The sequence below is a fragment of the Rhopilema esculentum genome, chromosome 11 (genome assembly GCF_057945365.1).
Source record: "Rhopilema esculentum isolate cy_ngs chromosome 11, ASM5794536v1, whole genome shotgun sequence".
NCBI lineage: Eukaryota > Metazoa > Cnidaria > Scyphozoa > Rhizostomeae > Rhizostomatidae > Rhopilema > Rhopilema esculentum.
Window position 1 is genome coordinate 3,460,391 of NC_142825.1, and position 26,770 is coordinate 3,487,160.

At 37.6% G+C, this 26,770-nt stretch overlaps 1 protein-coding gene and 1 long non-coding RNA gene across 3 annotated transcripts; one reads left to right on the top strand and one right to left on the bottom strand.

Annotated features, from left to right (window-relative positions):
- The first annotated feature begins 1,106 nt into the window (after positions 1-1,106).
- Positions 1,107-22,471, top strand: LOC148958935 (uncharacterized). Its single transcript, XR_016144339.1, has 2 exons — positions 1,107-1,974; positions 11,581-22,471. It is a non-coding gene; the product is annotated as an uncharacterized LOC148958935 (long non-coding RNA).
- LOC135693090 (uncharacterized) lies at positions 8,947-26,341 on the bottom strand. 2 transcript variants are annotated; one of them, XM_065211478.2, is made up of 13 exons: positions 26,169-26,341; positions 24,176-24,555; positions 23,431-23,576; positions 22,679-22,772; positions 22,211-22,263; positions 21,068-21,595; positions 18,651-20,634; positions 18,232-18,413; positions 17,765-17,913; positions 16,814-16,962; positions 16,196-16,271; positions 13,832-15,682; positions 8,947-9,123 (listed from the first exon to the last, which is right to left on the bottom strand). In XM_065211478.2, the coding sequence occupies exons 1-12, from the start codon at positions 26,232-26,234 to the stop codon at positions 15,533-15,535; spliced, it is 3,957 nt and encodes a 1,318-aa protein (XP_065067550.2). In that variant the 5' UTR covers positions 26,235-26,341; the 3' UTR covers positions 8,947-9,123; positions 13,832-15,532. The 2 variants fall into 2 exon arrangements, with proteins under 2 accessions (XP_065067550.2, XP_065067549.2); XM_065211477.2 differs by having other exon boundaries at positions 23,431-23,588.
- Between the last annotated feature and the right edge of the window lie 429 nt (positions 26,342-26,770).

Consider the following 26,770-nt stretch of genomic DNA (forward strand, 5'->3'; position numbering starts at 1 on the left):
AAAAAAGTTTATCCTTGGTTCAGTAGTTCATGTTTGACTGGTATCAGTGAATTTATTTAGGCTGATATTTAATATGCATGGGAAAAACTGGAGGTTGGCCAATGTTAGGTTAAAGAATAATAGCACAAGTTTTTGCAAAAAAGAAACCTTGTCCCCACTGTCTCCCCCTCTTCAGGGGCCCTGAAAGGAGTTTAAAATCGTAGGGTAAGTAGGGGGCACTCAAAACGTTTTAATGGTGGAAATCGATCTTTGCTAAAAAGTGCCTTGCAGTGGGCTAAGTGAGTGCTTCAGATTTCCACCTTGTGGTAAAAGGACCTAGCGAAATTTGCCTCATTCGCAAGCTGAAAAATTGCTTTAAATTGGCATGTTTACTCTTCTTTACTGCGTTTAGGTTACGCTATACAAAATACTCCGAGTCACACTTCTCCGTATAAACGTTTTTGTACATTTTTCGGCAAAATGTTTCAATACCATGAAATTAATGTTTTGGCAAACATCATAGTATTTCAGATGGCTGTTAATGCCGTTGTTACAAAAAGTGCATTTGTGAATCTTTATATGTATGCGTAAACAGTGAACCTTTCCAGGTAAAAATTATTTTTTTAAGAGTAAGCCAGATGCGTTTTCGATAGCTTGGGTATCGAAGGGGAGAATGCTTACCATCAAAACAGCGTGCACCTTTGCGGATAGAAAAGTTAGGCCAGTCTATATATGCTTTATGACATAAGGTTATCCACCCAAAGTAACCCACCACCATCTTGTTTAAGGGGGGCTTAATAATACGAGGGTGAACAAGTTGCAAGCCATGCAAAAATCCGCATTCCTAAGTTGTTAAAACATAACACTTTGCTGATAATGTCTTAAGAGTAAGTAAAATAAGAGTTTTGCCGTAGCTGTAGCCCTACTACACACGCTTAAAACCGCAAAACTGACAATGGCCGCAATCCAACAAAAAATCACAAAAATCCATAAATCAAAATTAAAAAACATGTTCGAGGAGCCGTCAACATGTAATAGCCCCCCCCCCCTTTGGACCTGATCGCCGTATTGCGCAATTACGGCGTGGATCACAACATTGATCATTCAGAAACGAGGGCATACCCCCCCCCCCCCCCCCTCTAAACTTTAACTGCGAAAGTCACTTAAAACTTCCTTAAAACATTAGTTTTTCTTACCGAAGTCACTTTTCTCGATGCTCGTGCAAAGGTCTGCTTGATCACATGGCGTACAAAGGGGTGGTAATTCACTTGGCCGTAATATTTTCTTTTCTGCGTCAGTTCTCTCGACTTCTGAGCCTGTCATTGGAGATTCTGTTGGCGGTGATTTTGTTATATCTTTGCTCGTTCTTGTCATATTTGTGTCTGTCACGGCAGCTTCTGTTGTCTTAGCTGAAACATAATTTCATTCTCATCAAACTCCATAAGACATGATACCTGTCATGAGATTTGTTAAATTAAAGTTTTGTCTGCAAACAAATTCTAACAGAGCTTTTAAGTAGAATTTGCCAGCTTTATGATAATTTAAGTTAACGATCGATGCATCCCACACTTGCTTGCGACCTAAATAGGTACAGCAGCGGTTTTAGGGACTGCAGGGCCCGGGGCAGAAAACATCTGCGGGGCCCTTGTTTTTAGAGTTTCTATTTTTTCTAAGGTGCTGGGCTCTTTTTGGCTACCATAAGCGCGGGGCCTTGTGTTATGGCCCCCTTGGACCCCCTAAAACCGTCACTGAGATGTATTTGTCTAAACCAAACAAGGTACTCAAATATAAGAGCCTTTTTTCGAGTTATTAAAAGCATCTTGTTATTCATGCTGATATTAAACCACCTCACAGATTCTACATTCTTGACACATATATGTACCTAGAAAATACGTTTTGCATGTTCGCTGTTCGCAGGGGTATCATAATTGCGCTAAGGGGTGATGGAGCAGCTTATGGTTGAAAGCACCTCGAAGTGACATGGAACCAACCAAGGTGAGCCTGTCCTGCTTACACTTTTTTTAAGAAAAATTTTTTAAGAACACGAGCCTCAAAACTGGTCTAATTTAAGAACCAATAAAGAACAAGCTGAGGCTGAGCTACTCTAAAGTGCAGTTTTGAACAACGCTTTATCTCCAAAACGACGATTTTGAGCCATGTGCTTTTTTGGTGAATATTGAAACATAGCGGCAAATGAAGGTTGTCTCACGCACTTTATTGGCAAATTAGGCGTTACCACTTGCCCAGGGAGAAAAGCTAGCAATTGCACTGCTTACACCCTATAACTTTAAGAATAAATTAAAAACAATCCAGCCTCAGATCTTCGAAAAAAATAAAAACAATCAGCCTGAACTTAAATTTACTGGTTCTTATAAAAAAGAGTGTAATCTGATGAAAACATTTTAGATAATGTCTTTTTGCATACCTGGAAAGGTTAAAACAGTGCTTAGTGGCACCGGATTGATTGTTCAGATTATGAAAATGAAATGAGATTCAAGTTTCCTGGATAATAAATAATGGACAACACTGAATACATTTGTGAATGAGTGGAAATGAAAGAAAATGGAAAACTCTCTGGCCTTGAGATAATGATAGTAGTGGTGATATCCTGTTGCACTTTCAATTTGTGGTATAAGCAGATCAAGCTGTTTGTTGTTCAGAAGTCCTTGCTAACATTGTACCCAAGGCCGTTTCAAGTTGTAATTCTTGATTTTGTGCCCCATCATCAAAAGTGACGACCGGGCAACAGAAATTTGTACAGACTTAGACAGTATAAACTAAACCATAGTTTCAAGTGACTGGTGGCAATAGACGTTATACGATTCGTATAAACGCATATACGTATATGAATATATAAATATATGGCTACTAACAAAAAGAGCAGATATCCAAACATTCCTCTTTTGACGCGAAGTTATTTTCATTTCCAAAGCATCCACCGTATTTAAACTGCTTGCACTGGCCGTCTGTATGGTCGTGATACCAACGAGTATGAAAGGCTGTACAAGGTCCTGTTTCTTGTGGTCTTTTGCACAGTGGGCCATGTTTTGGTGAGTCTGAAATGAAGTACCACAAAATTTCAATACACAAAGTATCCCAAAGAAGTTCATGTTTGAGGTTTCCTTCATAAAGGAGTATTTTGCAGAGTATGAAACCTTTTTGACCCTCTTTTCCATGTGAAGCTCCATCATTAACGCTTTTCTTTTAGTGAAATTATTAAGTACTGTTTTAGATTTAAAACTAGTGTTTTAGAGTGTACCTTGTCACAATGACTTCTCAGTAACTAAACTTAGCTTTATTGAATTGCTTGGCCCTTCAAGGTCCTCCGGCGTAAGGGCATGCCCCAAATTGTTAATTGAGAATAACGATCTTCAGTACACCTAATTTTCCTATTTGCACCCGCCTCCCTCTTCAAACTTGTGTTGGACTCCCTGCCTTATATCTTGTTAAAGCCATGGAAGCAGGGACGGATTTAATCAGAAAGGATTGGAGGGGGATTTTATCAACAAGGACTGGAAAATAATGTATTTTTCATGCTTTTAATATAAATACGCAAGAAAAGAAGACAAGATCAATAAAGCAATTTTTGCATTTGTCGCCACTGACTGCCAAAAAGTTGTTCTTACCAAATCGAAGCAAATTTACTAAAGGACACATAAATATCGAAGTGGTGTCGCACCCACACACCTCCCGGTAAATCCGTTGCTTCATACAAGGGATTCCCATTAGATAAAGTGATAAAAAGCTAGTGGATATGAATCGAATTACCTATGCACGCTTGTTCACAGCTTTCCAACGTTCCAAACCCATTCCATCCACTACTATGGCATCCACCAACGGTCTGGAACTCGCAACTTCGTGTTTCCTTGTTAAAGTAGAAAATCTCAAAGTATCCTCGACACAGACTTGCCGGATTGATTCCGCACACGCCAGCTTATTGGGGCGAAAAGATTCAAGAATGAAGGTTACAAAAACACAAGCATGTCAACATAAATAATAAAGCTATTTTTATAAGGATCAAGAGGTTTGTCTCTCTGATAGCTGAATGTCCAGTAATATATAGGTCCATCGAAATCATGAGCCCCCTGAAACCGAAGTGAATTTATCTGTCGTGTTTACAAGTGTTATCAACCGTGCAGCCTTATCCTGAAGTTTCCTTCACAAAATAGGGGCCTGTGAGAGGCTGCCTCCTCCGTACGATTGTGGTATGAAGACATGCAATTTGCAGTTCTTTCTTTAAAATTCAATGTAAAATGGATCTTCAGGTGCATTTTGAGAACAATGAAACTTTTATGTGGAATTGAGGAATCTGTTCTTTTCCTGATACCGTTTTTAGAACCACCTCGGTGTGTTTTATTTGTAATTTGGAACTGGATATTAGTTCAGTTTTGAGGAATTGACGGTGGCTGAGAGCTCCTACTGTTTTCGATTGGTCCCAGTCGTATTCTAAAATTGTGTAGCCAAGAACCTCTTTTAACCCAAAAAAATGAAGGAGAGCAAAGGCTGTCAAAGAAAAATGAGCCAAAAATGCGTAAAAGAGAGAAAATAATATGGTATAGAGTTGTAAAGTGTAGACGTCGCAAAAATCTGTTTTTAGAACTTTTAAATTTGGATCCCATAGCCAGAAAGAGCAGCATGAAATACCTTAGGAATTTGGTAAGCACTGTAAAAATGGTGTCATGCAACACTATTCTATTTCCACATTTTCATATTCTGTTTAGAACGAGACGAAACAAGAGACACCATCATAGAAGCATAACTAAGCTAATTTTTTATGCAGGATTTCTTATGTCAAATTAATTATACTGAATAATTTATAATATATTACCTGGCCGACAAAAGCCTTCTGCAACAACGTCGATTGTGATGTTTCTTCTGCAGCTGTCCGCCTTCATTAAGCATTTATTGTTATAGGTACCACCATTGGAACCGCATAAGGGCTCGAATATCGACGTGCAGTCCAAAGGCTCCTTGCAAACACACTTCGTTTCTGCTCGGTGTACATCGTACACGCATTTAGTGCCCAGATCACAACTTTTGTCATCACAATAGGCTAAAAAGGGACTGGTGCAAAGTTAGGTGCTGGTTTTTTGAAAGAATTTTCGAAACCTCATAAAATGAACTATCATTGAACAGTAAAAGGAGTCAAGAGTTCCAGAAATCAAAATAAATTAATTTTCGTTTCTGTTGTTTGCATGAATACTGAAATACGTACGTTTACAAACTGGGGGCTTGGCAGACCATTCGCCATTTTCTTGACATTGTATCCAAGACGGGCCAATTAGCTGTCTGTCTTCATCGCAACTGAACGCACGGACGTTCCCGATTCTGTTTCCACCGATAACTTTACCTCCATCAGGTTTTTTAGCCTTGCTCTCTCTGCAGAAAGCAACTAAAACCAAACCAACAATGATCATAGTCATCCATAGGATTCGAAAATTTAGATTTCGGGGCAATTGTGAGGGGAAGAAAGTGTTATAGATACTGGGAAAGTTTGATTTTAGCAAGTGGAGAGAACAGATAACACTGTGGTTTGTACATAAGCCAAGAAAATCCTTTCATAAAATTCAAAGATTTCAAGGGCACTAGTGCCTTATATTTCATGCTCCAAAGTGTGCCTAGAATTGTGTTCATTATACTCACGTTTGCATGTCGGTGGTTTATGGCTCCAGCTTCCATTTTCCAAACAAACAAGTTTGGGGTTGCCAATTATTTCATATGGACTTAAACAATGAAATACTATGATATGACCAGGATTGTAAACTTCTTCTGGAAATGTTTTCGAAATATATCCATTTTCTGGGTAATTCGGTCCATAACATTTCCCGCTTTCTGAAGTCATGGGAGGACGTTTCTCCACTTCTGCTTCTGAAATTAAGAAAACCGTTCTTAGATTCAGTAGAGGTGCAATGATCATTCCCCTCCGAACATCCATTCCCCTCCGAACATTCATTTTCCTCCGAACATTCATTCCCCTCCGAACATTCATTCCCCTCCGAACATTCATTCCCCTCCGAACATTCATTCCCCTCCGAACATTCATTCCTCTCCGAACATCCATCCCTCCTCTGAACATTCATTCCCCCTCCGGACATTCATTCCCCCTCCGGACATTCATTCCCTCTCCGGACATTCATTCCCCCTCTGAACATCCATTTCCCCTCAGAACATCTATTCCCCCTCCGAATATTCATCCCCTCTCCCGTCATCCATTCCCCCTCCGAAGATTCATTCCCCTCCGAACATCCATTCCTCCTCTGAAGATTCATTCCCCTCCGAACATCCATTCCCCCTCCAAACATTTGTTTTGCTGTCCTTTTATGTAGTCTTAGGATTAATCATCTGTTTAATGTATCAAATATTAAATTCTGTCATTCCAAAGGAGGGGCGTCAATACAAGGATACATTAACAGAAGTGTGTAGTTGATAATTTGTTCGCACAAATTGTCAATGAAGGCATTAACTTTTGGTGTTTCTCGTTGTTGATAGTGTTTCTCGTTGTTGATGGTGTTTCTCGTCCAGTGTTTACAGGCCCGTCACTAGCTATTTTGTCGAAGGGGGAGGGGGGTTCTAAAGTCGCAAATGCCGATAAAGTGGGCGAGCCATCCTTTATTTGCCGATAAGTTTGGAAATTTGCCGACTTAGCGCCCCTCGTTGGCAAAAAAACTCCTCGTTTTTGCAATGGAATTTTTTTCAAAGGGCGTGTAGCACCCCATACTCCCCCCTATAGTGGTGGGCTTGAGTGTTTTATGGAGACCTAGGGAATAAATGAAGAGTGTGACTTCAGCGTGACTTTGTATGTTGTTTTACCTTCTTCAGTTATGAAGTTATGAAACCAAGCCAAAACAAATCCCTGGATTGTTAGATGAGGGGCATACAAAGAGGGGCATACAAAGAGGGACATTAAAAAGAGGAACATTAAAAAGAGGGGCATTGAAAAGAGGGGAATTAAAAAGAGGGGCATAAGAAGGGCTTTAATATAGCTGAACTAAATGGAGTGTATGTAAGAAAAGGGGCATGGAAGGACCATTTGATTGAAATTCTATCAGCAAGGAATGTCGTTGTTTGCGAAAATCATTTGGATTTCCACTCAGTGTTTGATTTCCAGGGTTGGAAAGAAGTGAGAATTGTTTTTCTTGGTTGAGAAGGATTGATGTTTCCGCGTGGATGTTGAGAAAAGAGAGCTACTCGTGCCCATTTCCATTTTACAGAAGATACGTGCAACCTGTCCTAAATGTCCTAAAGCTAGCTACTTAGGCCGAGGCACCAATCGCCGACCTCGCTCTCAGTGGCGAAGAAACGGACGTAGCCTCGTAGACCGATCTCGGAAGTTTTCTGCTTTGTTTTTTTCGGAGGGAACCATTCAATGACCTACTGTTATTTTATATCAGAATTAAGCAAGATAATTATGTAAAGTTGTAATCTGATAATTTTCTATATAGACTCAATAACAAACTGTATTTCGAGCCATCATCGTCGGCATCATCATCATAATCATCTTCATCCTCATCGTTTCCATCATAATCATGTTAGCCTGTTATGAAAAATTCATTTGCAATGAAGCAAGGAGAGAAAGTCGAACCATAAAATCTGAAAGAGTTTCTTACCTACGCAAACCGGTACTTTGCCACTCCATTTACCATCTGTTTGGCAAACAATTTTGTCGTCTCCTTGTAACTCAAATCCTTTTTTGCAGTTGAATAGGATGTAGGAACCACAATACGAATCCTGCCCATGTACATCACCATTTTTGAATACCCAGTCTTTCACAACATGTCCACAGTCGATAGCTTAAATGAAACCGAGAGTTTTGATGACGTAACAAATGACTACGGGCATTGGAAATATTAGAAAAGGAAAGGCATGATTTTTTGAGAGCATTTCAAACCTGACCCCGCCCATTTCACATGACTGGACTAAAAGGGCCCATAAGGGGCCCTTCATTTTATTAGTTAGCGACTGGGTTACATAACTTTGAAAATTCACTGAAAATATCTTTAAAATTAGAATCGTTGCTCATTTTATCTCTGTAGGTGGGGCCTAAATATTTTCAACTTTCAATATTCACTTAATCCGGCTTAAAAATAACTCATACGAGTACGAATTTTAACAGCGTACGAACGGCTACGCTCGTTGACGTAACCAAAAATAATAAACTGCAATTTCAAACCGACTGGTAAAGCTCAAGACCTGTGACACTTACGTCTGCAGACCGGCAATTCTTCACTCCAAGTTTCATTGCTGAGGCATTTTCTGTCCTTAGGCCCATCCAAGTAGAAGCATTCGTCGCAGTAGTACGAAATAGTAGCATTTACCTGGTACGAACCCACTGTTATTTTCCCGTTCTTTGGCTCGCCTGGATGACCACATGCTTTTTCTGTTCGGAAAATATGCAATACCAATGGATACAAATGCCCAATAATCGAAAACAAACTGATCAGTTAACAATTTACAACATCTCGTGTTTATTGGTACATTTTTTCAAAACAAGTCTCCGTCGATTAAACACCTCTCTTAATAAAAGCAACAGAAAAGTCAAGTAGATGCCGGGGGTATTTGATAGTAGAAATACAGTTGCTACCTGAGTTAGATAAGAGACGAGGCTTTATTTAAAATGTGTAAGAAGAAACAAACGCAGGGTAGGCTGTCCGCCGGATTCTATGAATTTCGCAATGAGTAGTAAGTGATATTAAAGAGAGTCAGGAACACAGCAATACGACAACGAGAATCCAATATGATGAGATAAAGGGAATGCCCTCAAATTTTTGCAATCATTTTATCAGCGAAAAGCATTAATGCGCTTATAAATTTAGGAAATGTTCGCGGCCACAGCGATAACGAGGTCACGCGAATAGCCTGGGAACACTGATCAGTGTCTGGGAACCGTTCGTATCAGTATAGCTTTAAACAAAATGAACTCGTTTCAACTTGGCTTCAAGATAGATTGAAAAAAAAACAATATCATACTGCGACATATTGCGGATACTTTCCATTCGCCATTCACATTGTTACAAACCAACTTTGGGTAGCCAACACGATAGAAACCTTCGTTGCAAAGAACTTTATAGCTGCCGTTTACAGCTTTGACGATTTTGCTGTTCTCAGGGGGCACTGGGAGTTCCCCACAGTTTGTTCCGTTGATGCCTAGGGAGGAACAGACAAATTTAATTTGCTACTATTTACATTTGCGAGATATCCTTGTTGTGGAATTGTTCCTATTCTACTAGCGAGATGTTCCCTTCTGTGTCCCTTCTGCCTTGTTCCTATGCACCTACACTATTTTTTTTTACAAAAAACTGGACAGTCAGTAAAAATCAAGAAACTTCAGTACTCGAAGCAAACAAATTAAGAAACTATTAAATCGTGATAAAACTGAGAACAACGAAATTTTGTAAAATCCAAGGACATGATTGCCCTGATGGCCTAGAAATTAAGACACAAGGGATAAAAATAAACTTCCCATATCTAAATACAGCATCGGAACGGAAGCGAATCCCTTGACGTGATAAAAAAGAACACGAACATTTTATAACATCATTCTAACATCATAATTAAGAAACTCTTAAGAAAAAATGTGTATTGAAATTTCCAGAACATTATGAAACTGGAGTACTCAACATCGACCTTTGTTTCTTATAAAAAAATGAGTGTATTCGACTTACGGCCTTATTTTGAAAAATTCTTCAAATTCTTTTGTACCCAATTTTTGACCTCAGATTCGGATTGAGATCAATGATTTTAGTCTACTTGAAAGTTTTAATTATGGTATTGCTCACGATATTGATTTTATGACGACATAAAGATAAAAATTTTATAAAGGATTTGACCATGATTGGCGAGTAGGGGGGGGGGGGGTAAAGTTTTACACAGAATGATTTTTCGGTCAAATCCCTTACAAGTTTTCAAACTTCATTTCCCTGTATAATCTAAAATACAAGCACAAACAATATGAAAAATTGTATCTGGCCTAAAATGATGGTGATGAAACCAAATCTAAGTTCAAAAAGTCGTATAATTAGATTTGGAGAATTTTCTGAAAATGAGGCCATAAGTCGAATTGGTGATTTCTGTGATGCAGCAGCAGAGGCGCAACGGGGGCGCTATATGAACAAGAGTTGGTGTGCCCTTATCGATACAACGCTTGAATGTCGCTACATATCACTGAATGTTAAGACTATTGCAAAACAAGGAAAATTGGCAATTCACGGTTTTTTTATGCTCTGCGTTTCTTGAAAATCAAGGTGATAAAACAGATTTGATCCTAACGAACTTCTTTTAAATTTTTTTCTATCTGATATTTAGTGAATTTCAACTCTTGTTAGACGTTGAGCAGAAAATAGAAATTAAGGAGAAATACATTTTTTGGTGCTTTTTCTTTGCTTTTTTCCTCTCCTCTGCAGAAATCAAGAGTCTGCACGCAGGCCAGGAAAGAAATAAACGTGTCTCTAATGTTCCTTTTTAGAGGAGACTTTCGATTGTTAGGGTGAATGAGCCCCCACAGGCACAGTATGCCTTGAATTGCAAATCAACTTACCCAGTGCCCTTTTAAGCCACGTGAAAAAAATAGTTTTGAACCTTTTTCGTGAAATTTTGACAGAGAAAAATTGGAAAAGCTGAATTATTGTAGTCAAAAAACTCGTTGGGCGCTGGGGTTCGGACAACGTGCAAGAAATACAAGGAGCTACTTCGAAATGTTCTATGTAATTATTTGATATTGTTTGTTTATTATGAAGGGGTGTGTATAAAAAGATGTAGAATAGAGAAAGAGTGGAAATTAGAAATGGGTTGTTTCTAAGCATTAGTTTTATTGATTTTTCATTGATTCAAAACCTGATCATGCTGTTTATGTTATTTTACGTTGAAAGTTGTTTTTTAGATGTGATGCACTTTTTTATATAAAAAGCAGTATATTTATTTCCAGGCTGACTGTTCTTAAATTTTTCGAAAACCCGAGGCTGGATTGTTCTTAATTTGTTATTGAAGTAATGTAAGTGAAGTAATTTGTTATTTGTTATTGAAATAATAAGTTAATGAAGTATCTGGCATCATTTGCCAACAAAGAGAATGAGTTTGCTGACAAGTTTTAGCAATCACCGAAAAGGCACCCACACATCGCTAAAAGTCCTCGATTATGAGAAAGAACGTTGTTCAAAATTGCATTTTGCAGAAGCTCAGCCTCAGCTTGTTCTCAATTTGATCTTAGCTTTTGACCAATTTTGAGGCTCGTGTTCTTGTAAAAAAAAAGAATGTAAACGATTTCAAGTTTCCCCAAGCATGCATGACATTTCAGTCCAAATGAATGGAGAGAGTTGATCAAACCCTTATTACTATTTCAGTAAACCCCCAAATTTTCAATTGTTTCCCAACTGCTTGAAAATTGTTTCAGAGACTCCATCTTCTGACATCTAGATTGTCGTTTCCCCGTTTCATTGTAGATTCGTATCGATAGTTAATGTCATTTGGCAAAACATTTTCCTTTCCACCCATTTTATTTACTTCTTTTATTTTCTTGATTTCTCTCTCTTAATCCCCATATTCTTTCAATAAACGACGGAAGCGAAACCTTTTGAGTAGTTCGTATTGTGTGGTTTTTCATTACAGTTTCGCATTTATGAGGAAATTCGATCTTGCATTCACTTTGCACAAGGAAAAAGTTTCATGTCAAATAAAGGTAAGCAAGCTTTATAAAAGGTCTATTTTACTGCCAGCCTTCAAGCTTCATTTAATTACATGTGCGGATGATGATCCGGGATGACATGGGAGCAGTACCGCCAGTGGCTGTTTTAGGGACTGCGGGGCCCGGGGCCAAAAAAATCTGCGGGGCCTTTGTTCTTTACGATTTCTATCGTCTTTCTTAGGTGTGGGGCCCTTTTCGGCTACAATAAGCGCGGGGCCTGGGGCCATTGCCCCCTGGACCCCCTTTTAAAACAGCCACTGAGTACTGCAGGGAGGACGGAAGGGCACGATTCTCTGACAAAAATCGAAAGTGTAGATTGGTAATTGAAAACAAAGGAATTGATAACAAAGCCCTGGCAAAACGACTAAACTTTCCACTAAACATTTCACACAACTTTTTTTAGTGAAATGTTTAGTTGTTTTGCCAGGGCTTTAGTGAAAAGTTTATTCTTTTTGCCACCCTGTTTAGTGTTGTTTAGTCGTGTTTGGTGTTGTTTCTGATCAAGTGCTATTTCTGTTTCTGAGCAATATTTGATTCTGATAAAAAATGTTAAGCGTTGTTTAGTGTTTTTAGCAAATGTTTAGTCGTTTTGCCACCAATTAAACATTTGTTGTGCTAGCGCAGGCGCGGTAGCTGTGGGAATCCAAAGGTTTTCCACGGTTTTCCTGTCTCTACGTGACCCAAAATCTCTAGAATGCCTTCATGAGACATTAGCTTCGTCTCCTTGTAGGCAACTGTGTCTTCTTCAACATTCAACTTTGCTATCGATGTGCTAGAAAGATTTTCTTTTCTCTTTAATTTATCAAATAGTTATTTGTATCCACTCCTTGCACTTGTCTTTTATGCTCTGTGAAGTCATACAACAAAACAAACAGAAAAAAAATTTCTATGCAAGACCCCCTACAACCCCACAGCGTCCTAAACAGATCACAGTTCAAAAATGTTGAGTAAAGTTTAGTAAAAGGTTTAGTCACGTTTTGCCACCCTCGCAGGCAGGGGCGCCTACCCTGGAGGGGCTACAGGGGCAGCTGCCCCTCCTGCCCCCTCTTCCAGGAGGGGCAGAGGGGGCAAGCAGTGCCCTTAGATATTCACTCCTAACAAAAGATTAAAGAATCTTGTAGATAATTCATGACTAGCTTAGCCACTCTCGCTAAGTTAATTCCCATAAGAAATTCAAAAAAATAAAAAAATCTCCTTTTTTGTATTCGGTCATTGATAACGGAAAATTCTTTTCTAGAAAATGATAATAAACTTCAAAAAGCGACAGTTTCTTATAAGATACTGACTATTTTGCCCATCATCAGAACAAGAATGTTACGCTAAGTTCATGCTTACTATAAATATAATGAAATAATATAATAAAATTATATAATAAAAAACATGCTGTTGTAAACAATTATTTGATTGACATTGGCTTATTGTGATTATTATTTTTCATTCTACAATCCCAATGATTCTGCAACCATAGAGACTAAGCGGAACATCAAAGTCTTACAGCCAGCCCATTTTCAATTGCCATGATTTTCGTAAAACCAAACTTTTCTTATAATGACGAGGCCATTTAATACTCACTTGCATGGAGAACTTTGTCAAACTATGAATATATTTAGAGTCTTTGATAGGAAAAATCCCAGCTGTATGGGTGGAACAGGTCGATGCCAATATTTTGTTTTGCACCCATCATATCAAACCCCTCACAAATAATCGATTATGGTAGTAGAAAAAATAATACTCTTCGCCCCTTTAGCACCAACGCTGCCCCACCTGCCTTAATCTTGTGCAGGCGCCCCTGCTCCCTCGCTAAACTATGCTCAACCTCACGAAACAAATGTTGAGTGAAATGTTTAGTCGTTTGGCCAGGGTTTAAATTGTATGTAGTATTTAGATTTTCAAAGTAAATTGAAAATTATAATCTAGCTTCTAGCCTTGCTACTACACAAAGTTAACTGCTCCATAGCCATGCAACATTGTCAATTGAAACCACCTGCCTTTTCAAACAGACTTCCTGACTCATTTTTCTGCATCCATGAAATGTTGGTAAAAACAGTTTATCAAAATGAATTTGTAAAAAGATTATTTTATACGCAACTTTATACAGGGGCTCTGACGCTTGTCTTTGATACATTCCTAGAACAGAGACAACCTTTTTAGAGCCAAAAAATCGATTCAACCAACCTTTCTGTACAGGCACAATGAAATGACAGTTTGCAACAGTGATTAAAACTAAGAAGAGCAGCGTTGCATGAATTGCTTCCTCCATTCTCATTCACGATCTCTTCCAAATATTTTCGACTCGAGCGAACAAAACACTTTGTACTTCAAAAGCGGAAGTTCTTCTCATGATAATCTTCCGGGTCATCTGCAATGACGTAAGAAAACATCGGGCAGAGGCTACAAGTTTACATAACTTGATTCTGGGATTGGTACATTAGCATTTCTCAATTCTTGCGGTTTTTATTGCCTGATGGCACTGAAGCTATACCTTGGCAGTGTGACATGATTTTTGCAATTTACAATCTTTTTATAAGAACCAGTTCAAGCTGGCTGTTCTTAAATTATTATGGTGCAAGCAGTGCAATTACTATTGCGCTCTGTGGAGGTGTTCTGGTCCGTTTGCCAAAAAAGTGACATGTCACCAAGACACGGCTAAAATTCCTCGTTTTGGAGATAAAACGTTGTTTGAAATTGCATTTTAAATTAGCTCAGCCTCAGCTTGTTCTTAATTTGTACTTAACTTTTGACTAATTTTGAGGCTCTTACAAACGCTTTGGGATTCAGCGTTCAAAATCAAGTCTTGTTCATAATTTGGCTCACTGAAAACGAGGGTCTTTGAACTGTTACATCGAGCTACCAAAGTCAAGGCATGGCCATGGACAGCGGAAAGGGGTCTATCAAATGTACTTAAAGGGAATAATTTCTCAAATGTACTTGAAACCATACAATTCTGGGCTCTTTAAACAAAGAAAATATCTTGATTCAAACCTTTGAAAATATGAGTTAAAATTCATGATTTTTATTTATGTTATGTGCACGAGTAAAACGACTAAGATAAAAATATAAAGTAAAACGATAAAGAGCAACATCTAATTTTCCTAGCAAGTAACGTTTTTATCAGCAGGGATGTTCATTTTTCGATTCTTGTATAGCAATTTGTAAAGTTGGAAAAACTGTCTGCATAAATGTCACAATGAAAACACAGGGTTGGTCGAAAAGTGCTCATTCACGTTTGAATAGAGAAGAGGGTGGGCTGTCACAATTCAGTCTGCAAGATACGTTCTCTGATAATGATCTTATTTTTCAGTCCTTAATGAATTTGGGGAACATGTTGGGAAGACCTATTATGAATGGATTATCCAAAGAAAACCAACTCACTAGTTAATATCAGCACCTTTATTCGCTTCAGCGAATTAACAGAAGCGAAGCCAAAATTATAATATTTGTAAGCGAATAGATCTGTACAGATATCATTAGTGGAGTTTAAGTAAAATGATAATGCAAAATTTATCACAGGAAATGATAAATACATAATATTAAATGTATTCAAGCCAAAAAACATGGCAATAGGCAGTAGGAGAGACTTTATGCGAGAAACATGAGAATTTCTTGTAAATTGGATTTAGAATTTGAAAGAAAGTTTCGCCACAAATAGGCTCCTGGGGACATCCGGTGCTTTGCCCTCTGGCCCCTACCGAGGGGTCTTGTCCTTCTCAGACCCTAATTCCAGAAGGAATTGTGCCCCTTTGGTGCTCAACGTTATGTAAGCGGAGTATTTTGTGCCCCTTATCATCAGTTTCCACCCCCGAATAATCCTACCCACGCCCCTAAAATACATCTAAATAAATATATTCAAACGGCGATTCTTGCAAGTCTTCAACTTTAATAATTGTAATCTTCATCTTCGAAGTAGTCATCGTTCTCTAAGCTGTCTTCATCGTTATCATATTTTTCATTGGTAGAAAAGACCTGAGATGGACTTAAGCCCAGCACGCCGTTTTGGTTTTTCTTTGTATTTGTGCGGTCTTTTGTCTGAAACAAAATAAAAAAGCAGTCAGAGCACTGCTCGAGTAGAAAATGTGGTTTTATTGAGACAATATTACAAGTTACTAAGAGGAAGAATTCCCAGATAAACTTTTTGTATTATGCCTAAAAACATCGATGTTATCTTGCCTCGGGTCAATTACGTTATCGCCTATAGCAGTCTGGATCTTGGGTTCTTCAACAATCTTCACAATCTATAAGCCAAACTTCACAATCTTCTGCCTAGCTTTTCTATGCCGAGCCTTCACACCCCAGCCCCCGGGCCTCAAATATCCCTCCTTTATTTTTCATCTCATTTCTGCTACGCTCTTCGATCATTTACTTTCCATTTAGAAAGGAGCAATCTTATTTCCAATGTATTTTTCTTGAAGGGAAGTTGAAAACTTTTCCGGCCTTTAATTTGATCCTTTTTTAACATCCCAAAAACACAGTGGGTGTAAAATTCCACAGCTCATAGAACTTCCAAAGGCAGCTAACTGTGATCTAAACACTTTTACTCACATTCCGCATCTCGGCATTGAGTGGCATCTTTTTGCGCATTTTTTCATATCTCAGCATGTATGCATCGGCCTTGTCCCTACAACAGAAAATAATTTCTTTGACATTTTTGCTTCTTCTTAAGTTTCAAACGTATGAAAAAGAGCAGTGAAACTCTAGCAAACTAAATATATACAAACTTTTCATCTATTTACTGAGAGTAAAAAATGGACCAGGAGAATAGACTAGCGTTAAAATATGAGGCATTAAAATGAATGAGAAAACAGAAAAGTAAACTGCATTTTTAAATAATTATGAAGCAAATATTGTAAAAATCTATGGATGCCAGAGTCTTTCACAGATTCATAACAGTTGCAGTTTCCTTTAAGTGGCATGCTTTGTGGTTCCCATGCATTAGATTTTCCTAACGACATCAAAACATAAAATAAAGTTTGATTTACCGTTGAGGATATATCGCTCACGTACATCTAGTACATCTCTCACAGTATCCACATTTTAGGCGCCGAGGGCTCTTATTAGAGGATAGATGGCATGTGAGATAAGCTAGAGACGAATGTTGTATCAAATGGGGCTCAAATCATATTTCTAAAATTCCTAAATTTTAACTGTCAGTGGCATTACCTGTCAGCAGAACATAGGATGCTTGCAGCAGGCAAACTTATATCAGAATCTGATGACGAAAATGCCGGCGAAGATGAAATGCTGTTGTTTCCGTCTGAGAAATCATCTGAATCGAAAACCATCGAGAATTTGCTTGGGTCAATAGGCAGCTACGAAAAGAAAATAGTTTATTGACGCGATTCAGCTTTAAGAGTATTTTAGATTATTAGGGTATTTTTACTTTTATACAACGAGACATGAAAAGTTCATAAGTGAAATTTGATTTTGCAGCCTGAGCAGGACAATAGAGTCTAGCATGCAATTTAGGAAAAGGTTTTTGCTATCTCTCGTGAGAAATATTTTGGGATGAATTGAAACAGTCAAAATATGTTTTGGTACTATGATATCATCAATCCGTGATACACTGTATTACTAATACAATTATCACTATGATATCATCAATCCGTGATACACTGTATTACTAATATAAATATCAATATGATATCATCGATCCATGATACACTGTATTACTAATACAATTATCACTATGATATCATCAATCCGTGATAAACTGTATTACTAATACAATTATCACTATGATATCATCAATCCTTGATACTCTTAACTATATTTTCTATATATTTCTAATGATTTGTTTCAAATCAACCAAAAAATAAATCTTTAACAGCTAAAAGCACCCTTGCGTGTTTTATTAGGGTTTATCTAGTTGCTGAAAGAAATGGCCTAATTTCTAATGAGATCCTGAATATTAATCACGTGGACCTTCTTTTTCAAGCAGTTTTATCCCGCTAAATTCTGATACATGGTCTCACAGGGTCACGAAACATCACAGGGTTACAAAATATCACAGGGTCACAAATTATCACAGGGTCACAAAATATCACAGGGTCACGCATTTTCCCGCCAACTAAATGAACCTTGATTACTGAAAATGTTTAAAGTTTATCCAACCTTGATGCGCTTCTTTCGATTTCTGTATGGCGTTGATTCGAAAACATCATCCTCGTAATCTCGATCTTGCGCTTCCAGGAACTGTCGCATTTGTTTCTTTCGTTTCAACGTTCCTCTTCCAGCAGTGACAACATCTCTGAAGTTAGCCCCTGAAAAAAGACGTAGCAAGATCTATCAGATGGAAGTAAAGCTCGAATGCAATCGAATTTTGATAAGGATTATTGTTACGTTTGGAATAAAGAAATAAAACTACAGTCGATTGATTTTGGACTTTTTTTGTTCCATTTTCATCACCATCCACTTCATAAACAAAGAACAGACTCACATCTAAGCATAGGGGCGCTCCTCACTTGCTTCATTATATTCAATTAAATATAAAAATTTACAACCAATTAACAAACAACGATAAACACCAAGAAAGTAAAGTTTGAAACTATAGTTCACTACAACAAGATGGGGTTACGTACCTACTTCAACTTGCGGATGGACAACTTTCTTTATTTTCTTTTTAACAGGTCCGGGCCCTCTTTTACAAGGATTTCGAATCAGCTCAAATTTTCTCTGACATTCAGCTGGACTTCTCGACTCTACGAAATCTGATATCTTCTGCCAATAATATGGACGATCAGGTTGAAATCGAGACACAGCTCTGAAAAAATATCGCCAATCCTTTAAATTTAATTTATCCTAATTTCGAAAAAAGATTTTATATCAGGAGTGTCAGAAAGATGTTGAGGAGATTTTTAGTTCCTTTAAACAATCGAACCCAGGCGAACTGGAAACCCTAAAAAGTGGCTACATAAAATCTTTTCCAAGTCATATAACAAGCTAAAAATTTAAAAAGAAGAAGATAAAGCGACAAAAATACAGAAAAACGTCAACTAACAATTTCAACTTTTCCATCTCGTCATCCATCCAATCCTCTTCCATCACCAATCGTCCAGTTATTCTTTCCCTTGATTTTAACCGTTTCTTCCAAGAATCACCCCTTTGCTTATGATCTGAGCCTAGAGGACGCGACGAGTAATTCTTTTGGTGACTCGATAATGAACCTCTTGGCTGTCCTACCATCACCTCTGAATCTCCTGCACGCACCGACAGTTTACGAGAGGGAACAAAAACTGAGACATGCTGGTTTCCATGAGCAACTGTCAGGTCTCTTGGGGACGTCATCGAATGGTCTCTATATTTTCTTTGAACAAAATTTTCTTGCGGGGAAACTTGTCGCTTGGTTGGTCTTTGTGTTTGAATCGAGGGGCATTTAGATATTTGCTGATACCTTCTGCCACTTTTTAGATTAGGGTTCCCTACTCGGTCAAATGGAGATTCCGGATCCGGATATTGAGGTACATTGACAAAGGTATTCCATGCTCTACGAAACTTGCTTACTCGGCTAGACGAGTGATCCAGATTTCTTGGAGTATGACCCAGATCCATTCGATTATCATTAGTGTTGATTATTCCGGCAAATCCAAGGTCCGGCTGTTGTAGAATGTCCATTGTAGGGCTTCTAATTTTACTCAAGGTCCTCATTCGGTTGTATGATAAATCCGGATTCTTAGGAACATCCGCTGCGGGACTTTGAGTAGACGAATCACTGGAGGAAAGAGTTTCAATTGGATATCTATTTCTTTGACTATTCGCTCTTCTGTGTTGCACAATATCCCCCTCGATGTGACCTTCATGTGCAATGGACAATGCTTCAGTTATTCTTGGCTGGTTTTCAACAAAATCATTATCGCACATCTTAGTCTGGTTTTTAGAGAGCCTTCTCAGGGCTGCTCTTCGAGAACGTACGTTTTCTTGTTGTCTAGCTTGCCTTTTCGATCTACTTCGAGATAGTAACAACTCTTTTGGGTGTGCTGAAGCCCAGGGTAAGATATCTTCATCTGACGAGTCGGTAATAACATCAGACCTGTTTACACTAGCATGAGGTGTTTTAGAGAATCTTGTGATACGATCAGACCGATTTCTTTGGAAAGACGATTCTCTTGACTCACTTTTTCGACCATCGAATGTGTTTACATCTTTTTCGCTTGATTTCCTTCTGTAACCTTGCAGCTTAAGTGGCTCTATGTAGACCCTTGGACTCTTCAATATCCCGACGGATGGATTGACAGTAGCACAATGTGTCTGAGATAACTTATTAATTCGATCAACCCGGTTTGTTTTGTAAGAGGGATGTCTTTGGTAATTTCTAACCAAACTATGTTTTGTCAATGAACCATTTTTCTCAGTCTTTTTTCTACCTTGTGAATAATAACTAGTAAACGATTTATCCTTGAATTTCTTTTCACGACGCGCATTGAGCTCTGGCTCAGGAACGAAACGTACTTCTTTCTTTTTATTTGGTAGCATTTTTAAAGACTGACTGATTTCCTTTCTAGCACTTTTTGGAATTAAAATTTTCCCAGGCACTGTTTCAGAGATTTCGATACTATTTCTTTTATTCTGTTCGTTGTTTGATATGTTTGGGTTAGATTGGGCAATTTGCATTAGAGGATCACTTAAGTACACGCAATTTTCGCTGGTTTTCTTTCTATAATCATCCATCTTTATTGGCTGTATATAAACCAGAAGATTATTTGCCAAAATTTTGTCACATGTCGTAACCTCTATTTGCTCTCCTTTATTGGGGAAACGAAGTGTATTTACCTCCCTTTTGGTGTCATTCTGTTTTTCATTAATTCTAATGCCTTCTTGCAAACCACTTGGTAGTGTCTCGTGGTCCATTTCACAACTAATTTCCGGCTTTGGTCTTGAATCATTCTTTAAAACTATATCTGCTTGTTCTTTGACATCATCAGCTTTCTCAGTTCCTTTGAAATCTGTCTCTGGATACGTTTCCTTGAAATCAGAGCCTCTTCTCTCTTCAAAAACAAAAAAGTGAACAGGAATTATTTTCAGTTAAGATAACAAACTCACCAAGATGTAACTGAGAAACAAGAAAGTAAGTGATAAAGCAAATTCAGATATGACGATAAACTGAGGGTGGTTATAAAGATTCTGGTTCCTTGAATCTTCAAATTCCTTTTCAGAAAGAGCTGGAAACTTTGAGAAAAATTTGCAGCACATGCAACTCTCTTCAGCACTAAAAAGATTCCGGAAACATTTTACGAACTACTGAAGTAATGCTTCCCTCAACTAACCGGAAAGTGTGAAGCTTCGGCTAATGACGAAAAGTAACGATTGATGATGAAGAAGACACTGACATGTCCTTGATATGTCATTCCCCATTTTGAGCACAAAAAGTATTTAGTACATTGCAAATGTTTCAGATATAAAGTGCATTCTTGAACTTACTTTCATTGATACTGCTAGGCATACTTTCAATTTTTGTAAAGTCCTTTTTCGCCGGTACGTCCTTTTTACTTATTGTCCTTTGTTTTCTTTTCTTATAAGTACCAGTGTAAAACTTGTACTTCTTTCTTCTTTTTGTGGCAATATTGCCACATTTTGGATCATTAGTGTCACTGCCCTCGTGTTTCACAGCTATCTTCATCTTGATTTCAGTGTCGAAAAGATAGTTGTCACCCAAATCTCTATTACCAGCAAAGTTGCTGAGAAGCTCATCATCTTTGTTTTTTTCCACATCATCTTTGATTTTTTCCCTGCCCGAATCCAGAGCTGTGCACGATTGTGCAAATTGAGGTATCGCAAAAACTTTTTCGGCTGGGAAATCAAATATTATATCAGGCGTTGCTTCCCATTCCAGTTTGCGTCTTTTATTTGGTGCTAAAGTTTGATCTCTGGGGTTCTCATCATGGGAGTCTTTCCAATTTTCCACTGTCCGCTTAGGAGGACTTGAACTCTCCAAAGAGTCTGATAGTTCTAAGAAAGTCAGTAAACATTACACAATTTAACAAATGAAATCATCAACCAAATGAATTATAGGAATTAGACAAATCTTAATATCACAAAGAGCATTTGCTAAATACTTGCAAAGTTTTAAGTTAAATATAGCAGAAGATATTATTTGTAATGAAAAGTAACAAACAATAGAAGAAACTCTGTTTTCTCTTTTAGTGGACATCATTATTACATCATTATTCCTTCCAATCAGTCTGTTCACTAGGTTACTAACTATTGAGCAGTAAATAAGGACAAAACTTTTAGAAGCTATGGAAAAAATCATGGACAACAGGTCTCTCTGGGAAAAAATACAATGTGGGCTATAAAAAGCCTTTGCCAGTTTGGCTGCGTGGGCTATTTAGCCCTTGCTGAGGCTAAAATGGCTCTCAAAACTGCATGGGCAGAAAAAGGCTCTCGCAAATTTTCTTCTCACGCACAACCCCACTTCAAAACCTACCAACCTGCCTCTTTTTACCCTTGTTGATTACAAAACCCTGCTTATTCAAATTCCCCTCTCCAGTTTATTTGCCCCCTGTTTATTCAAACCCTCTTTTTCAAAGATTTCAACAAGAAAATATATTTATTGCGTCATACCATCTGTGTCTGAATATGCCACTGATGTTCCTTTTGTTGTATCATTTGAATGCCTATGAAGACAGTAAATGTGTACTTAAAGATAAAGCTGAAACCAGTACTTAAAACTTTGAATGGTGTTTGTTAACTAGCATTTGTTTCAGTATATGTAAGCTATGACTCTTAACTTTGAATTTTGAGAGCCTGTTTGTAAGGCTGGCAAATTCAGGGAGATCACCTTGTGTACTTTTTCTTTGCATTTATGCCTGTCCACTATTAGATTTTACTGTATTCATTTGCTGAAAAAGCAGGCTTGTGCTATGTAGAATAAGTTATATTTTACTGTAGTGAGATTTCTAATATTAACTAAAAAAGTCAATTGGATGATGCACTCAAGTCTTCACTTGATAATATTTATAGGATCCATAATTTGAAATGAAATGGAGATAACTTAAAATGAACATAAAGAGTACAAAACAAAAAAGTTACCTTGTGCTGCAGTTTAAAAGCAGATCTTTTATAATAGTTTGCCAGTCTTTAGGAAAGCCAAATCTGAACCGCTCAATGACTGACATGGGGAAGTCTACAAAAATATAACTTCATGATACAATTTCTGCCAACCGTTCTGTTGCAGAACATATTGACAAAATACAATTTGCTAAGTGTCTAAAATGGTGCAGTCTAAAGTCTTTACATAATATGATTATCAGAGAAAAACTACTTCAAGCTTAAGAAACACAGAGTGGAACTGCCCTGTTCTACACATTGGACGTCAAATGGCAGACGCATTTCTTATTTTATTTTATTTCTAAAGCATTCTAGTTCTAATGGGAACAAAGCTTTAAATTTTAAAAACCATTTCACTCTACATAAGGTAATAAAAGAACTTGAACTAACCCTTATAATAACACAAAGAAGTTGATACAGCAAAAATAAAATCTAAGCTACCATACATAATCAATGCTGTTCAGAAACATTTTTTTAAAAGACTGAGAACTTTCTCTGCATTGAATTGATTTGGGAGACTAATACATATCATAATACAATCCATCATTTTTATTTTTAACATTACATTATATATACTCAATTTGATGGCAAACCTTATCTAACAAATTGATTGAGACTGTTAGCTTAAATAACAATAATGGTTTTTTATTCCAAAATCTTTTTACAATGTGTTTATTGAAAATTTTACGATAATGAAAATTATCATAACTGATAAATTTTTATTTAAAACCTACTATTTTCTTGCATGGCTTTTTCATTTATTTCATCTTCAAGATGATAAATGGACCCAGAAATTGTCATAAGTTTTTTGGGGTTGTTACCAATCCGCGTCTTTATGGCAGTGGTGTGCCAATCATCATCTTCAGTCTTCACTGTGTCACTGTTGGAAATGCTGAAAAATTACATTTCGAGTTTGTAAAAGGAGGGGCTGCAAAATTTGAAAGGACTTTTGTAAAGATTGCCTCATAGGGAATTCCTTTCATGCTTTAAATGGTGACATAAGGTCACTAAAATACTTTCCATTACTATTTATGGCATCTTGAAATGCTTATAACTTACCATCACAGTGGTTACCTGCCACAAAGACTGACATTCAAATTTGCATCAAATTACATCTAAACCTTGAACAGTACGAAATTGAAGAAAAATTAGTTATTATAAGAAAAGTTATTATAATATGTTTTTTCCTTTCTAATATGATCCAGTCCTTATGGGGAAGTTTACTCATCCTGAGTTATTCATATGTTTTGAATAACAATATCACTCACAGTAAAATATTACAGATATGAGCTAATTATTACTCGTATATCTTTTAAGTTCAGTACTTAGGCCTTACAGTCAGTGGTCACTCTTTCAGTCTACTTCTCCTGTGGAAATGCTTTACAAAAGATTTGATTACCTTAAGGTAATGTCTAGATCATCACAATGTTTTGCAAATAAAGCGCTTTGTAGATGATTGGATAAAAAAAACATCCTTACCACCGTCTCCCATTGATAATCACAGATTTCTGATTCGTTACTGAGAGGTACCAATCACTGAGCTTAGTGATGTGGAAAGCTGCAGGTGAGTCTTCACACGGGCCGTGGTTTGGTTCTTCATTACCCCAATCATCTTCAATCAAAATATCACGGGGATACTCTTCAAGTGGAGGAGGTGGTTCACTTTTTTCCATTTTAATCAGGCAATTCCTTAACTTGGCAAGAAAACGTCCTTCTTCCTCAGTATAGGTAGTTGAGAAGCTATCCTCAGTAGAATCGGAATCATCAAGTTGATCTTCAGAAGAAATGTCATTTTGTAAATCATCTTCATATTCACTGAGGAATTTTCCTGGATCATCTTCGTCAGTAACATTTCCATACTGAAAATGTAAACAAGATGACAGGTCACTAAGTATATATGGTCAGAGGAATCTAAAATTGGTATTCATTGCAGTAAATGAAAAGCTTAAAGTAGTCTGGGTGGTTGTAAATTCAATCATCAACTATTTTAATTGCCATCGATAGCCAATAAATAAGTCATTTATAATCAGCCTTACAGACCTCTGGTCAAGTATTAAAGTTAAGATCTCAAAGTATATGTACCTCAGCGTATTTAAGAAAAAGGATTGAAAACTGATGAAGAGATACAAGTTAAGAGCCAATGAATTAACTTTACAATCTTAGGCATTAGTAGAACATTGCCTATGCTCTTGAAACCTAAGCAGAATAATTATTCACTGCTTTATAAATTTTAAAAACTTAAGCAATTTTTTGATCTAATAACTTGCTTAAGATTCAATCGAAATGGCTTGTTGACACTTTTGTGAATGAAACAAAATATTTTGGTTCCAAATCTCTAAAATCAACAATCCACATAAAAACAGAGTGCTTGATTTGTGGGTCCTCAAGCCCCAACATCGCCCTCACCTACAGGAAATGGAACATCAAAACAAAAAATTGTGTTCTAGTTAACAAGGCTGTCCTGTCTCTACCTATTGCTGGTTTGCAGGAAGGTATGTTTGATTTTAACCAATCGGTAATCAGGGGCATCATGGCAAATAAATTCTAGAGGGGGCCAGAAAGAAAAATTTTCTGACAAAATTCCTTTGATTTATTTTAACCAAATAGAAGAATTTCATGTTCATGTAAGGAGGGAGGTGAGAAAAGCACATAACCTTTGCCTTAGCTGGACATTCAAAATGTACCTTTATCTTGACTCTATTTTTTCATACTTCCTGTGAAAGTCCCTGACATCTCGCAACCCTATAGATCGTTAGATTAGGAAACAAAATCTTAGCAGCAAATCACTCTATGATAGAAATTGGTCAATCCTGAGAAATAATTTTGTTTTTGTGGAAATCTAGCATTATTTTTACAATTAAGTGAATTGCTTCTCAACAATACGATGAGTAACTTATGCCGCTAGAAGGTTTGTCTCACTTCTCCATTTCACCCACAGCTCAAGTTTGAGAATTTTCCAACATAACCAAAATTTTTCCAAAAATCTGTCAATTTTAAAACCGGAGGGGGCCATGGCCCCCTGCCTCCCCAGCCACAACGCCCCTGTTGGAAATCCTACCAATCATTAACTTTAATGAATTAGAGATGTGGCCGGAATTTACCACATTTAATGGCTTCCAGCATAAAAACCTCTTTTAGGGCCCGATTCTGTTGAATGGAACAAAAAAATTAACTATGGGCCTTTATGTTGCTGTGGTGGAAATCATTTTGAAATTTATGGCGGGCTTTTTACTGTAACTTATTCATGGGTGCTTCTAGCCATTAGAAATGTGAAATTAAGACATTGGCCATAACATTAGCTCGAATCGCAAACTTTAACAACATATGGCAGATTTGTATGTGGTTTCTGATCGATACAGGCTTGTAGTATCTGTGTGCAGGCCCGCCCCGCCCGTGTGGTCGTCGCGGAGTAGCGGCAAAATAACATGCTGCTGTAATAAATTTCTGATCACATCTATTTACATATAAATACCTTAGCTGCTATGCATTCCAGATCATTTAAAAAATTTTCCATGGGACCTGTTCTGCGAAGTTCCATTAGAAAGCAAATGTTTAGCCCATCGAGATCAGCGGCTGAGCTGTTCGTTATTCTTTCGAATTTCCTCCAACATCAACAACAACAACCAACAACAACAACAACAATATTACTTGTGGTGTTCATCATTTTATACATTTTTATCGACTTTCGCCGCAAGCATACCAATAGACTTTGTCGAGCTTCTTCCTACCGTGGCCCCAGAGCCCGCACCACCGGAGGGGGGGGGGGGGGCAGGGTGGCCACAGCCTCCCACATTTTTGCTAAGCAAGTAGTTTCAAATGTGCATTAAAGGAGTAAGAAGCCTTGGCCCTCTACTTTTTTAGCCTTGGTCCCAAACTTTCAAGTTTGTGGCGCGGGCCCTGGGCCCCCAGGGGGGTACTCCAATTATAACCTAACAGGGGGGTCCAGTAAGAATCAAAAAGGGCCAAAGCTAAGTGTTAAAAAATTACTCTAAATTGGTAGACTTTTTTGGGAATTATCCCTCGTGCTCAACTAGTCTTACTTTGACAAATTTCTTCACCATTTACAGTTGTTGA

Excerpts from the sequence above, each read along its gene's own strand:
- LOC135693090 (XM_065211477.2), bottom strand. The coding sequence starts at position 26,234 with ATGGAACTTCGCAGAACAGGTCCCATGGAAAATTTTTTAAATGATCTG. Across the intron at positions 22,773-23,430 it reads AAAAGCCATGCAAGAAAATA|ACTTCCCCATGTCAGTCATT; the intron begins GTAGGTTTTAAA and ends ATATTTTTGTAG. Across the intron at positions 16,272-16,813 it reads ATCCTATGTTCTGCTGACAG|GGACAAGGCCGATGCATACA; the intron begins GTAATGCCACTG and ends TTTCTGTTGTAG.